Here is a 15260-nt window from a genome sequence, read left to right as displayed (position 1 = left end):
AAAAATAAGATTACCACCTAAATGGCTACAAGTAACAAGAACAGAAAGAAAATTTGAAACATTTGTTTATAAAACTAGACTATTGAATGACACAAATGTAAAATGGCTATATGAACAAAGAATTAACCAATACTAGATAAAATAAAACAAAATGAAGAAATAGAATGGCTTAATTTAAAAACGATACTAAATGCAGCAGCAAATGAAAGCTTAGGAAAGACCAAAATATTCAATAAAAGGAAAAAATTGAAGATCTGGGGTGATACAATCAAAGAAATAATCAACAATAAAAAAGAAGCCTATCACAAATGGTTAAGCAGTAAAAGATTAGAAGATGAAATAGAATATAAAAGAATAAGAGCCATAGCTAAAAGAGAATTCAGAAAAAGACAGAGAATCATGGAACAAATTTGTTTCTAATTTAGAACATGATTTATATAAAATAAGACCCAATGTATATAAGATTTTGAAACACTTAAATGCAGATACCAAAGAAAACATAAAATTAAAAATTCAATTGAAATTAGAAGAATTTCTAAATTACTACACAGAACTGTGGACAGACAAATATTTTAAAAAAGACAACTGGCAAACAATTAACGAAAATGCAAAGGAAATAACTAAAGAAGAATTAGAAATCAGCCTGAAAGAAACGGAAAATCACCTGGAGAAGATAAGCTAGCTTCAGAACTATATAAATATGCAGGAACAAGATTCAAAGAAAGACTCTTATTGTTTTTAAATAACATTTATTCAATTCGTATCCCCCCAATAGTGGAAAAAATCAATTGTGATTCCTATCTTTAAAAAAGGTAATAGAGATGACCCTAAAAACTATAGAGGTATCAGTATACTAAATTTCTGTTACAAAATATATAGCAGAATCTTAAATAGCAAACTAATGAAATATTCCGAAAACTTTATTCTAGAAATACAGAATGGATTTAGAAAAGGATGATCACGTATAGACCCGGCCTTTTGCCTAAAATTAATAATAGACAAAAGAAGAGAATACAATTTAGAAACACGTATTGCATTTATTGACTTTGAAAAAGCATTTGACAAAGTTAAAAGAAACATATTATTTAACATATTAAAAGAAACACAAATACAATAATATCCTAAAAGCTATCACTAGTATATATGAAAATAATCAAATACAAATAAGATTAAATCACGAGCTATCATATACGAGAGAGATAAACCAAGGGCTCCGACAGGGATGTCCCCTCTCAGCAACTCTTTTTAATATCTACTCAAATGAAATAATAAAATGAAATAAAAATTTACATTAAGGAATTAAACTTTCTCCTACAGCAAACTTAAACACTCTCCTCTTTGCCTACGACCAAATAATAATTACAAATTCTGAAGATAACTTACAGAAAGCTATTTTAGATCTAAATGAGATAGCCAAGGATTATGGTATGATAATATCAACAGAAAAATCAAAAACTATGGACTTTAAAGGACAAGATCCAGAAAGAACTAAAATAGTAATAGATAACAAGATCTTAGAACAGGTGAATTCATTTAACTACCTAGGATGTATGATCACATATGAAAATGAAAAAGATATAAACGTAAAAATTGCAAAATATTTTAAAATAACAGGTGTAATTAACTCTATATTTAAACCAAACCTAGTTCAAAAACAAACCAGACTAAAAGTATACAATACATTAGCCCTACCAGTCTTAATGTATAGAAGCGAGGTCTGCACAATAAAACAAAAAGATTAATAACAGCAGAAATGAAGTTTATGAGAAAAACTGCTAAGTAAACCCAATTGATCACAAAAGAAATTATGAACGAATTAAACCAAGCACCAGTAATAGAAAAAATTAAAATATATAAACATAAATGGATGGAACATGTTCTAAGAATGAAAACAGAAGATTACCAGAACAAGCCTTAAAGTACAAGCCATTAAGAAAAAGAAAACCAAGACATCCTCTTAAATGATGACTTCTAAGGTCGGAACAGACCATGCTAGGCTTAAATCTTTGATACGCATGATGATGATATATATATATTAGGTCAATAATAGTCAAAATAAATTAGTCAATAATATTATGTATTTGAAGTTATTCATCTTAGGTTAAATGGTATTAAGCACACTACCACAAAAAACAAATAAGACATTTATTAATCTTCAAAGTGTCTGTAGTTGTCATTAATAACAATGAGTGTTGGTTGCAAAGAACTGAGTTTCAACCCTGTCTTGGACCTTGATAAGGTTTTCTGCATCTTCCATTGTTCATGTTCTTTTACAAGGACTTTTGAATGAAAGTAAGTTAGGTGGTAGGGCTATCTTTTATTCCGTGCAAAGTTCTAGAAAAATTCTTGGTGACTTGCCAAATCAGAATCATGGAAAGTGTACATGATCCACAGTATCATCTGAATTTGTGCCAATATTTTCACTTTCGACCTACCTTCCTTCCTTTTTCCATTTTCTGGATTGGAATCATCCATCCTTATCTCAATCTAAGTTCTCAAAGTTGCAAAATGCATTTCACCTATCAATACTGCTTCATAAATAAATCTTAATATAGGATCAATTTTCTGAGATTGAACAATCTGATCCTTTTCCTAGATATGTGAGCATGGTTCCTTATCTACCTTATCTATGGCACATGAATCTGGAGCCTCTTTTCATGTTGATTCAAAAGGTTATATGAATCAACCTTTAGACCTTTAGGTTGATTCCTAAAGGTCTAAACACAACATCTACTATTTTAAGATTTCTTCTTCATGGAATAAAAGATCAATATTATATTCCTGAAATTCCAATGCCCATCTAATGATTTTTATCTTTCATGGTTGTTAGGAATAACAAAGGCTGGTGATCGGATCTTACTTTAATGTATTATCCTGAACAAATATCTGAGTTTTCTCAATAGGAAGATTATTGCAGTGCCTCCTTTTCTAAAGTTGAATAACTTTAATTCCAGATCTACAATTTCCTGCTTATAAAAGCAACTGGTTTAAAATCTTCTATTTTTGCTCTAATACAGCTGTACTGGATATTTCTGTTGATACCTCTCTTTATCAACAGAGATAAAAAGCTTTGCCAAATTTAGTTTCATATGATGATGTGAGTGCCATGTTATTTGAATCAAGCATTCTTCTTTGTTAAACACATTAACAGTCTTGATTGTTCTGAACAGTTTGGAATAAATTTCCTATAAATATTTAACATGCAATAAATTACCAATTTGTTTTAACTGTTTTAGAAGTTTTTAGCAGAAAGTTTATACCTTCTACACTTGAGTGGGTTGACATAATTCCTGCTTTATTAATTTTATGACCTAATCAGATTAATCATTCTTGCAGTCAAAGAAATTCTTAATAGCCTACTCCACACCCATAATTCAAATGAAGCAATTCGCTTTCTGTCTTTCTTAATAATCCAGCTTTCACATCTATACACCACTACAGGAAATACCATTGCTTTAACATTTCTAACTTTCATGGCTTTACCCACACCTTTATCTCTCATAATTTTTGTCAGGTTTAACAAAGATCTCCCCCCCCCAAAGGCTATCTTTCTTTCTTTTAATTTCTTCACAATTCCCATTTATTCTGGGCTCAAGTAAATCATAACTTTGTTTTATATTTTATCTCCCTTTATCATAAATTCATTCAAATTGGCAGAAGCCATCACTTTTTTTCACCAATGTTTAAATTAAGCCTGGCTTTATTGCTTTCCCTCTTAACCGATAGAATCAGCTCCTCTAGATCTTCCTTAGTTTTTCTGCTATGAGGATTGTATCAGTTGCATATCTTAAATCATTTATTTTGTGAGAATAGTTAACTTAAACTCAGCTTGAATTAAGATTAGTCTAAGTTAACTATTCTCACAACATATTCCCTATAAATATTAAGAAGATAGGGTGACAGTATACAACCCTTTTTCCACTCAAACACCGTCTGTCTTTCCAAAGAATGTTTCTACTGAAGCTTCTTGGTTGTTATGCAGTTCTCTCTCTTTTTTTAATATAGTGAAAACCTGTGGGGTATCCATATCTATAGAATAACATATATACCACAGTAAATAACTTTTTTGTTGTGTAAATGTTTCACCTTGTGTATCATAAGACATCATCAGTACAACTAACAAACAACAATAGGAATTGAATTCAAAAAAACAGTAATGCGCATGCTTAAATTGGAATCCCTTTACGCATACAGTCGTGTGTTCATGGATTAAAAACTACTGGGCTGAAATTAAAATTACTTAAATTAAAATAAAATATAGCAGATAAATATTATTGAATACGGTTGAGGATAACAATTTCCCAAACTTTTGGAATAGTGAGACAGTCATTTTGATTAAGGACTTTCTTTATATAACTGTTCATGTTTATATATGGATCTACGTATTAACTTGGGCATTGTTCTATTGGATCCTGTGGTTAGCATTTTTGATTCCATGTTATGCTGCGCAAAGGCCAGATTTGTGAAGTCTGATAAGGCGGATATGGTCTTGATGTTCAGAGATATGTTTATTTATAGACTTTCTGCTTGTCCATGGTAAGGCAAGTTACACAAACATGGTACTTGGCATACGCCAGGTAGCATCATTGGAGAGTTTGTCTTTTGGAGAAGGTAACAAAAGTTGTGAATTTGGTTGATGGGTTTGTGGGTAGCAATGAGTTGATATTTTCTCATAATTTTTGCCACACGTTCAGAGATGCTTTAATATATGGAATAGGAGTCCTGTGGGCTTCTTGTCAGGGTTGATTTGTAGAATCAATCCAGACAAGTTTGTAGAATTAATTATTTTTTGGGTTGTTATTGGATTATATCCATTTAGTAAGGCTGTTTCTTTGATAATTTCTAATTCTTCTTTTAGGGATTCTTCAGAAGAACAAATCTTGTTTGCTCTGGATACTAAAGATTTTATGATACTATATTTTTGAGATGGATGGTGAGTTGATGTATTATGGATATAACAACCTGAAAAAGTTGGTTTTCAGTAGACGGAAGTGGAAATGGATCCATCTTGTTTGTGCTGGACATCTACATACTGATTGATGATTCCTTTTCTAGTGTGAACTTGATACAAGGATGCAGGGTGTTGATTTTTTGTAGAAATGAGCAGAGTTCAGAACTCTTATTCATTTGTGAAAGCACTGAAGCCTTATTTCAAAGATCTAATCTTAATCGAAATGACCATCTCACTATTCCAAAAGTTTGGGAAATTGTTATCCTTAACTCTATATTCAATAATTTTTTTCTGCTATATTTTTATTTTAATTTCAGCCCAGTAGTTTTTAATCAATGAACATGAGACTATATTTAGAGGGATTACAATTTAAGCATGCACATTACTGTTTTTTTAATTCAATTCTGATTGTTGTTTGCTAGTTATACTGATGATATAAGATGAAATATTTACATAATAAAAAGATATTTACTGTGGCATGTGTTATTCTATTTATTCAGTTCTTTTATCAAGAGAATTAGATGCTCAGGTATTCCAACTGATCTCATTACAATCCACAGTCTGTTGTCAAAAGCTTTCTTAAATCAATAAAACAGCTGAACACAGCATATCCTTGGGGAAAACTTTTGAAAAAAAAAAAAAAATTTCAAAACCTGATTTGCAATTCTTTCCCTTTCTTCAATAGTGGATGTTAATTTTGGTGAATTCTCCATTAAGTTCTCTTTTACCTTTCTCAATGTATTCTTCCTATCAGTATTTAAAATCTCAATACTTAACAGTTGATCTTGGCTGTTCTCAGCATCTTTAAAAGCTGCTAGATTTTTGTACTTCTACTTTGTCAACTGGTGTCCTGTCAAAACAGTATTGTAGTTCACAAAAGGATACTGTACCACCCAAAAAACTTAGATGCAGAAAGCATGACATTTCAAGAAATGAATCTGAAATATTAACTGCACTTTTTGGACTAGAGGACTGCAGAAGAATTATTAATTGATGAGAAACTTTCAAAGGAAAACAAGGGATTGAAATAAAGGTGTTTTCAAAAATATCCTTTGGTATTAAATTTTATATTGTTACAAGATACACTCTCAATAATCCTTGGCAGAACTAGCTAAATCAAACTCACTTTCATGAGGTTCAGCTGCCTTGATAGTTCTATTCTAGCCAATATCACATTAGAATTATATTTGTTTCTTAATTTTCCTTCGCTCTCAGATTTCTTATGTTAATGATAAAATTTATCTCCAACCTAACAGTCTTTGATAAAATGAACAGACCTCGTAACATCCTTTTTGTTATGTTATTAACATTAGAATTGTTAGAGACAGACTAATTATCTGGAGAATTCTTAAAATTACTGATAAATCAGATAACATCTTAAATAGAAGTTCCTTCTATTCACAATAGGTCTCTGTGACTATTTCTTCACTTAAAAATATTTTTAGTGCCATTTATTCTCCTATTATTGTTTATTTTAATTTGGTTTCTGATTATGAAACAATTATAGTTAAACTCCTTGAAATTTCCTTAGATTGTTTCTTTCTCTTTCTTCTTCTTCTTCTTCATGTAGCTTCCTCAGTGAGAGGGTGCAGCACCATGTCCTTCCAGTTCTTTCTATTGGTGGCTTTCTTTTCTGTTTCTGCATTTTTCTTTCTCTCAGCAGATTAAAGTTTTGAAACTGCCCTCCTTTCCCTTTATCTGTATAATCACTTTCTATCACTGTACTGAACAGAGTATCCGTTTAGTGTGAACAGAACGAAACATATCTTCAAGTCTCTCCTCCCTTTCCTTGATAAGCTAATAGCATTGTTCAAGACTGTTAATCTTTTTCTTGTATGCTCTTTCTTTCAAACTAACAGGCCATGCATAAATTGATAAAATAGTAACTATTCTAAAGAGGATTTCTCTGCAGGAGGGATATTTAAATCATGGGCAATACCCAAAAGTAGTTCATTACCTTGAGCACTAACAGATTTTCCAGATGTGAAGGCCTAGCTCCTTCCCAACATTAGATAATTCTGATAGGAGAAAATTTTTAAAGGATGATGTATTCAGAAATGTTCTGGCATTACCTACTAATTTATTATTAAGCATTATTAAGAGATGGAAATATTACCATTTTCCTAAGTCGCTAATTTTTTAAAATTAAAATGTTTCTATGTTCTCATGAATATAACATGAAAAAGAAGGTACTGGTACAGAGCATACTTTCATTAACCTAAAACTCTTCATCTGTAATAACCTTACTAGACATACCACTGTCTTTTGTAATATATCTAGTTCCCTATGCCTTTTTCATTTAAATAAACATAAAACTAAAGCATTTCACCATTGTAGAAAAAGACAAGATGGTGAGTAGATCAGAGCATGCTTTTTGCGTTTTGGAGCTCCATAGCACAAAGTCTAAAAAGGAGTATCCTGCTGCGAACTCCATTCATAAGTAGTACAACAAATATTACAACAAAGTACAACAAAGACCGGCTACATCTGTAAAGGGAAGAGTCCAAATGCGAAGAGTCCAAATAGTCTTACTGCATAGTCTATAAGACTATGCAGTAATTCTTCATCTAGTATATACTATCCATATATCTTCTCCCTCACTCTGTTGCACTAAGCACGTATATTGTCTTATCTCAGATTAGGAAAGATCCTCTTTTACTAGTGAAAACAATTTCTTTTGATGTCATACAAATAGAATGTTATCAGCAAAAGACTCTTCTTTATTTGCACTGCTTTAAAAATTGTCTAATTCCTGCCCTTGTTTCTGAATAATAACCATTAATTTATCATATCACTTGTATCTTTAAGACAAAAGGAAACTTCCCTTCAGCATTTTTCATGTGGAAATAGAATGTCTATTGAGATTCTCCTTTATGGTACTGTTATTTTATAAATAATAGTACCATAAAGGAGCTATAGAATTCCCCTTGTCTTCAAAATTTATTTTCAGAGAGACTTGCTATTCTAGTCATAAGGTCTTATGTGAACTTAAACTCCATTCTTCACCTTCTTCCTTGTGCATCAGTTACTTGGATACAATACTCTCTGAGTCCAGCTATCGATCTTTCATTGCATATGCGCAAGTGTGTTCAGCTATGTGGCAAGTGAGAAGTTAATAATAGCTGTCACACTGTCATTAGTGAAACAAGGATGCTTACACAATAAAATGTAAATTTAAACAAATTTTGTGAATTAAATCAATACCATTAAAATCATAAGCATCAGGTTTCTAATAAGTACAATTTAATCCAAAAAAAAAAAGCTTCATTTTTTTTTTTTAAATGTACATATGGCAAGTGTCAATCATATGTGGTTATGAAACTAATAAGTATTCTAATGCATAAAATCCTTTGTAAAATATTAATAATTGCAAATTATAATTTTTTTTCATAATCATCACAGAACCATATCTCTTTTTACTTGTAATTTCATAGGGTTTCCCTAATAACACCCTTTTAAATCTTCTTATATTATAGTTCTGAAAACCATAATCTTTAGCATTTGCAGGAAGCATTTTTCTGGGACCTTTAATTTTCTTATAATTTGCCTCGTTTTTTGAATAATATCAGAACTTCCCAACATGAAATTGTTTTTGTGAATTAATAATTTCACATTGGTTCAATATAAAAATTATCAAATCTGTTGTTTATTGCGAAAGGGTTACTTACCGTGTATTCTGAATTTGTTGCGATACATTTTGATCTGCAAATATTTTATATATTGGTTCACTTTCACTGCGAAGCTCTTTCAGTTGTGAAACTATGTTTGCTCTTTTTTCTCGAAGTTCTGAAAAAAAAAAAAAAAAAAAAAAAAAAAAAAAAAAAAAAACAGAATGAGACCATAAATGTACAGCATTTTTATAGTGTAATGCTGAAAAATAATTTTTTTTTAAAGTAGTTGAAAACAAAACACTGATCAGAAATGCTAGCATGGCATACACTACTATACATCATAAAATAATAATTTTTACAGCAATTATAGATTAAATGCATGATATGATCTAAGATAATCATAAAAACATGTTTCCTGACCATTTACATCAAAACTAAAATGAGTTCTATTATATTTTAGTAAACATCCTTTCACAGCATATGCAGCATAACTGCATTATAACATTCCCAAATATAGCAGGAATTCTAAAATTACAACCCCCCCCCCCATCATCCTGGTTTACTTTTGCTATGAAAAAAAAAAAGCCTTACTATAACACTCAGCCTTTTAATAGCACATGATATGAAAGTTTCTTACTTCATGCAAAGGTTCTCTGTCATCTTGGAAAACAAGGGTTGGAAAATTTGCTAGACATATTGTGTAATTTTATCTCTTAGTTCATCAAGGTTTGAAGGCAGGTCATGGTGGAATACCCATTCCTTCAACATACTCCAAACGAAGGCATCAAGTGATGGGAGATCAGGAGAACGTGAAGGTCAGAGGAATTCTATAAACCTCGAAACGGGCCTCCTGGAGCATGTTCTGATAAATAGGTTCTAGAACCTTGTGATGTGTGACAGGTTGCTCCGTCCTGGTGGAGTGCCTGTGCACGAAAAAGGAATGGTATTGCATGATACATTACATGCAAATCCTGGGTGAATGGAACCAACACACTTTCGTGTAGCATTTGCTATTAAAGGTTATGGTTACACCACCCTCTCAATGAAGTAGGGACCAATTATACCAAGGCTGGAAACCACCTCTGTATCTAAGTTTTACTGCTGTTTGATGCTGACTCCTTGAATGCCCTTTGCATTGCAGCTGAACACTCCCGGTATGTCCTAACCTCTCAATCAAGGCAATGATGACACTATTGCTTGAGGCACACTTATGGAAATGAGAAACAAACTGTTCACAAACATGTAGGTTTGGACCAACTCCGCATGAACGAAAATAATGCTCAACAATAAGTGTCTTTTCTTCCAAAGTCAATACCATTGCTACAGCTAAATGCAATGGCATATACACTACACGTGCTCTTCTATTAATGTGCATGCAGTTAAATGATATACCTCATAGCATGTGTACCGAACGGGGGGTGTCAAAGTTCAGTTTTTTTTTTTGTGCCATACTGTATATCTTACTAGGAACATTCAGTAAGGAAATTCCTCCATAATTCTCACATTGAGTTTTATTTCCTTTCCTTATAGATGGGTACTATGAGAGCTCTAATACAATCATTTGGAATTTGATCCTCTGATCAGGCCTTTTGAATTATGTAGTATAGTCACTGTAAACCTTTTATACCCCTATATATGAGCATTTCTGGTTGAATATCATCTAATCCAGCTGCCTTTCCACACATTCGATGGCTTTTTCTACTTAAGTATCAATATGTAATCTGATTGCATTCATCTTGAATGTTTCAAGAGGAATTTCATTTCTTCCATTTCTTTTAGTAATCTTCCATTTCATTTAGTAATCTTTCCAAGTAATTACTCCAGACACCTATTATATCTTTAACTTCAGTTTTCATGTCACCTTTATCGTTTCTGATTCCTTTTACAGTACTCTTTCTTCCATTTGTAATCTTTCTCAATAGACTCTGGAATATTTTGCTGCCTTCCTGATATTTATTTTCTATGTTCTTTCCAAAGTATTTCTGCAACTTCTGTTTAGCTGAATTACATAGTGCTTTGCTTTCTTATATTTTTATCTCTTTCTTCTTTTCCTTGCCTGCCTCTTTAACCCTCCAAGTCCATCACAGAGTTCTGATTTTTCCCTCCTTGCAAAAAACCTTACCATATGCTTCTTTGGCTGAATACATCAATATTCAATGTCTGCCAACGAATCTCCAAGGTCACCAAAATAAAAATTTTGGTAACGAAATTCAATCTGGCATATGCTTGAACATTTGCCACTGGACTGAAATTTTTTGTTTCAATAGCTTTCAAATTACATTTCAGTTAAAGATGCAACTGTTCAGCTTCTGGTTGGTGACAATGATCATGCTGTATTGATCTGGGAAGTGACTACACATATGGAAGTTGCATTCAGAAAAGGTTATATGCTGACCTGCTACAAAGCAGGAAATTATGACCAAATGATGGAAAAATATTAAGTTTAATCAACTGGTATACTGCTGGATGGGAAGGATATTGGTAAGCACAGAAGAAGAATTAAAAAGATATTTAAATGATGCAATATTGGAAATTGTCCCCAGGTTTGAAGAATAAATAGCGTAGGAGTGAATGGATACGCAATCTTATGAATCAAGAGATTCTTAAGAAGGAGATGATGTAGAAAGAATATTCTGTGCATAAGGATGATGTCAATTAGGAAAATTATAAGATGTGGGCCAGCAGAGTTACAAGTATTGTACAGAGAGCTAAGCTTGAATATGAAAAAAAAAAAAAAAAAAAAAAAAAAAAAAAAAAAAAAAAAAAAACTGACTGCAAGTTTAAGGCAATCCAAAAGAACTGTCATTATGATACAAATAAAATGAGGATGTGTGCAGATGGCAGAAGCAGAGAAGATTGTTCAACTAATAAGCAACTATTCTTTAAGAGCTATCATCAACTTGGTGTACAAACATGGAATGCAATGCTACCTCAACACTGGAAGAAGGAACTCAAGTATAAAAGTTTCATCCATTGGAGGAAGAGTTACATGTGTTGCATAAACTGAATAAGAACTCAGTGCTGGGAGTTGATTGATATTAGCATGGATGCTAAAAGTGTTCAGCTAAACTGGTTGTGCCTTTAGCATTGACTGTATAATAATCCCAATGCACAAGGATAGTGGCAAAGACTGATGTGTCTAACTTTTTTTTTTATGTTGTACCCATACACAAAAGGTTGGCTGATCAACCTATAATACATTAGTACCATGTATGAATAGTGGGTTGGGAAAGGAGGAATTTGTTTACATTTGATTTAAATGACTGTAAATTGTATTCCTTAGGAAACACAGCAGGTGGGAGACTGTTCCACAGTTCAGCAGTTGCAGGGATGAAGGAGGAGGAAAAGAAACTTGTTCTGTTTGTTTCTAGGTGTACTGTGAAGGGATGTTGAGCAGCAGCTGCACGTGTTCCAATGAGCTTAGTACTGGGTGGAGGAATTATTGATGTTATTTCAGATAAGCATTTAACATAGAAATATTTGTAGAATATACATACTGCAGAAACCATCTGTGTGAAAGTGGAGGGAAGTTGGTAAGAAATGGGTCATTAATAAGTCTAATTACTCTCCTCTGTATTGAGTCAAGCATTTTGAGAGACCTTTTAGGGGCTCCACCCTCAATAGCTGGGCAGATTTGCAATTTGTATAATGTTAACAGCTGTTCAGGGGCAGAGTAACGTCCTGAGCAAAAGAGAAATCCTAGTTTTTTTGAAGCTGAGGATGCAATGGTTGTGATGTGTTTATGCCAGGAGAGGTTTGATGTGAGGGTAATTCCAAGAAGAGAGATCTCAAAATGTCTGGAAATTTGGGTATCATCAAAAAGGATACTGAGAAAAAATGGTTCTTTTTTATGGGAAATAGTACAGAACTGGGTTTTATTAGTATTGAAATTGATGAGGTTATCCGAACCCCATTGTAGGATGGCTTGGAGATCGGAATTGAGGGTGGTTGATGTTCTGTAGGTTGAGGTGAGTTGTGTAAGGTAAGGTTTATCAAATGCAAGCGAGGAGTGTAGTGTTCTGTCGTCTGCAAAACTGTGTATTGGGTTGAAGGTCAATTGAAGTTGGTCGATGATATATAGCAGGAAGAGGGATGGTCAGAACACAGAACCTTGTGGAACCTCAGCATTAATTGAATGGTGAGAGGATAGGGAGCCATCCACCATCACCCAGTGTGCATCCAGACAGAAAGCTGGCAATCCTACTACAGAAGTTCTGAGTCAGACTGAATGATGGTAGTCTGCTTAGTAAGCCTATGTGCCAGACCCAGTCAAAGGTTTTGGAGATATCAAGTGTAACCACTTGAAATTCGCCAAACTTCTCCATGGCATTTGTCCAGAGATGGGTGACATATGTGAGCAGATCTCCTGTTGATTAGCAGTGATGGAATCCATACTGGCGGTCATTTATTAGGTGGATGTCTTCAAGGTAGTGTAGGGAATTGAGTTGGGAATTGATAATTTTTTCATTACTTTTGACAGGACTGAGGTAAGCGAGATAAGGGATTAGTTGAACGGCAGTGGTTTATCACCCTTCTTGGGAAAGGGCTGAATATAGGCCAATTTCCAGTTTGTGGGATACATTCCAGTGGAGTAAGAGAGTATATATAGGCAACATAGGATAGAAGTCAGTTCTGGTGTGCAAACTTTCAGGACAATTGGGGGGGAATGCAATCAGGGCCAGGAGACTTTTTTTGTGTCTAATTTGGTCAGTATTTTTCTGATGTCATCCTGGCAAAAGGATATGGGGGGGGGGGCATTATATGTTGGGTGTCTGGAATGGTTGGGGGACATTTATCATTGTCAGTTATGCATGCATTGGAAGCAAAGTGTGAAGCCAGAACACTGGCTTTTTCTGTGGGTGATGATGCAATAGAGCCACCTGGGTATGATAAGGGTGGGAATAGCGTTGGACAGAAGTTACAGCTAATTGCTTTGGTGAGAGACCAAAAGGCTTGGCTGCTTTGGACAGGCTGCTAGTTTCCTGCTTTTTGCTCTTTCAGACTCTGTTTTGGAAGCATTAATTGTTTTTTTTTTGTATCCATTTAGGGCTTCAGTATAAGCTTTAGAGGAAGATGAGATTTTTGATTTCAGCCAGTTGTGGTATGTCTGGTGTTACATCTGTACAGCCTTGGCACATCTTTTGGAGAACCGGGTTTTCGTTAGGGAATGGCAGTTCAGAGTACCGTATGGAACGTATATTTCCATGCCAGTGAGGATTACTTTGGTAATAAGTTCGGTGCATATGTTTGAGTTGGAAGACCAGAAGCAATAGTCCAACCATGGGAATGTGGCATAGATATTGCAGAGGCTGTCCCACTTGGCACCGTTATAATGCCAAACTACTCTTGTATGGGAGTGTCTGTGTAAGGGTTGTTGTATGGAGGAGGAGATGAGCACTAGATTGTGGTCAGAATTGTCCAGGGGGCTCACTACTTTCACTATGTATTTGGAGGGGTCATTGGTGAGGAAGAGATCTAGGATGTTTGAGGAGTGGTTTGGGTTATCTGGTATTCTGGTCGGTATCTGAACAAGTTGTGTAAGGTCATTAATGATGGCAAATGTTTCAGCATCTCTGCCTGCAAGATCTGTACAACTGGAGGAGGAAAATCAGCTAGTGTTGTGGACATTAAAATCTCCTAGGAGGATAATTTCGTTGTTGGGAAAGTGGGATTGGAGAAAGTCAATTTTTAAGGAGAGGAAATTAAAGAGGCTCAGAGTGATTGGTTGTATTGGGGGAGCAATAGAGATAGCAAATGAATTTGACCGAGTGGAGAAGGGATATTTTTAACCAAAGATATTTTTAAATGCCAGACATACCTGCATACTGGTCTCCATGGTGGCTGCTAGTGGTATCACTTGGTTTTTGCACCAGTTTATCTTGTCTGTAGTTGATGATCCACTGTTGTCATCATTTTGACGTTTTTCTTTGAGTTGTCTTCGAAGTTGGCATCTTTGTTCCCTTTGTCCAGATGATAAATCTGGTCGAGCACGTATGCGCGATTGAGGACAGGTGTCTTTGAACTTGTTATTATTCACTGTTATTAGTTTTGATGTGCTTGTCTGTGTGTTGCAAGTCACTTTTACTAGGAGCGGAAAGTTTGTTCTGCCCTTTCTTTTATTTACAGGCCCGAAACGACGGCACCTGATGATATTCTTAGAATCGATGTTGCATTCTTCAGCTAATTTGTTGATGTTTGTTGATTTTCCGTTGGAAAGTTCAAAATGACGGCACTGAATTTTTGCAATAATCTATCAACCGATCTTTATCTCTGGAGTGGTGGTGAAGATTTTGGAAAAGTTGGTAAGAGCTTGCATACAGAAAGAGGTTAACAGAGAATCTGTATATATACTTTGCAATGAACAGCATTGATTTATTACGGTAACATTATATTTGAGTAAGACAAGGGGAAATAGATACACCATGATACATCTGAAAGGATACTTAACTTTTCAAATGTTAAGGTTTTTGAAAGGATATAGCATGGAAGGCTGTTACAGAAATTGGAGTATATAGGGTTAGATTATAAATTATCAGTTTGGATAAGATGATAACTTACTGACATATCAAGAAATAGTGTATGGGAGGTGTGAATCTGCAAGATTTAAGGTGACCAGTAGTATACTGGAGGGATCAGTCCTTTGTCCAATATTATTCAATCTTTGTATTAATGTAAGGACTGAAACTGAAAGAGAGACA

At 34.0% G+C, this 15260-nt stretch overlaps 1 protein-coding gene across 1 annotated transcript in view; it reads right to left on the bottom strand.

Annotated features, from left to right (window-relative positions):
* eIF3e (eukaryotic translation initiation factor 3 subunit e) overlaps positions 1–15260 on the bottom strand; it is a 119629-nt gene that overhangs the window by 80569 nt on the left and 23800 nt on the right. Inside the window, exon 4 of the mRNA XM_090410758.1 lies at positions 8620–8737. Coding sequence (XP_090266884.1) covers positions 8620–8737 — 118 coding nt within the window. The remainder of the gene's footprint in view (positions 1–8619; positions 8738–15260) is intronic.

The sequence above is a fragment of the Typopeltis vanoorti genome, chromosome 20 (genome assembly GCF_054136105.1).
Source record: "Typopeltis vanoorti isolate ZY-2024b chromosome 20, IOZ_Tvanoo_1.0, whole genome shotgun sequence".
Lineage (NCBI taxonomy): Eukaryota > Metazoa > Arthropoda > Arachnida > Uropygi > Thelyphonidae > Typopeltis > Typopeltis vanoorti.
This window is presented reverse-complemented; position numbering and strand designations above follow the sequence as displayed.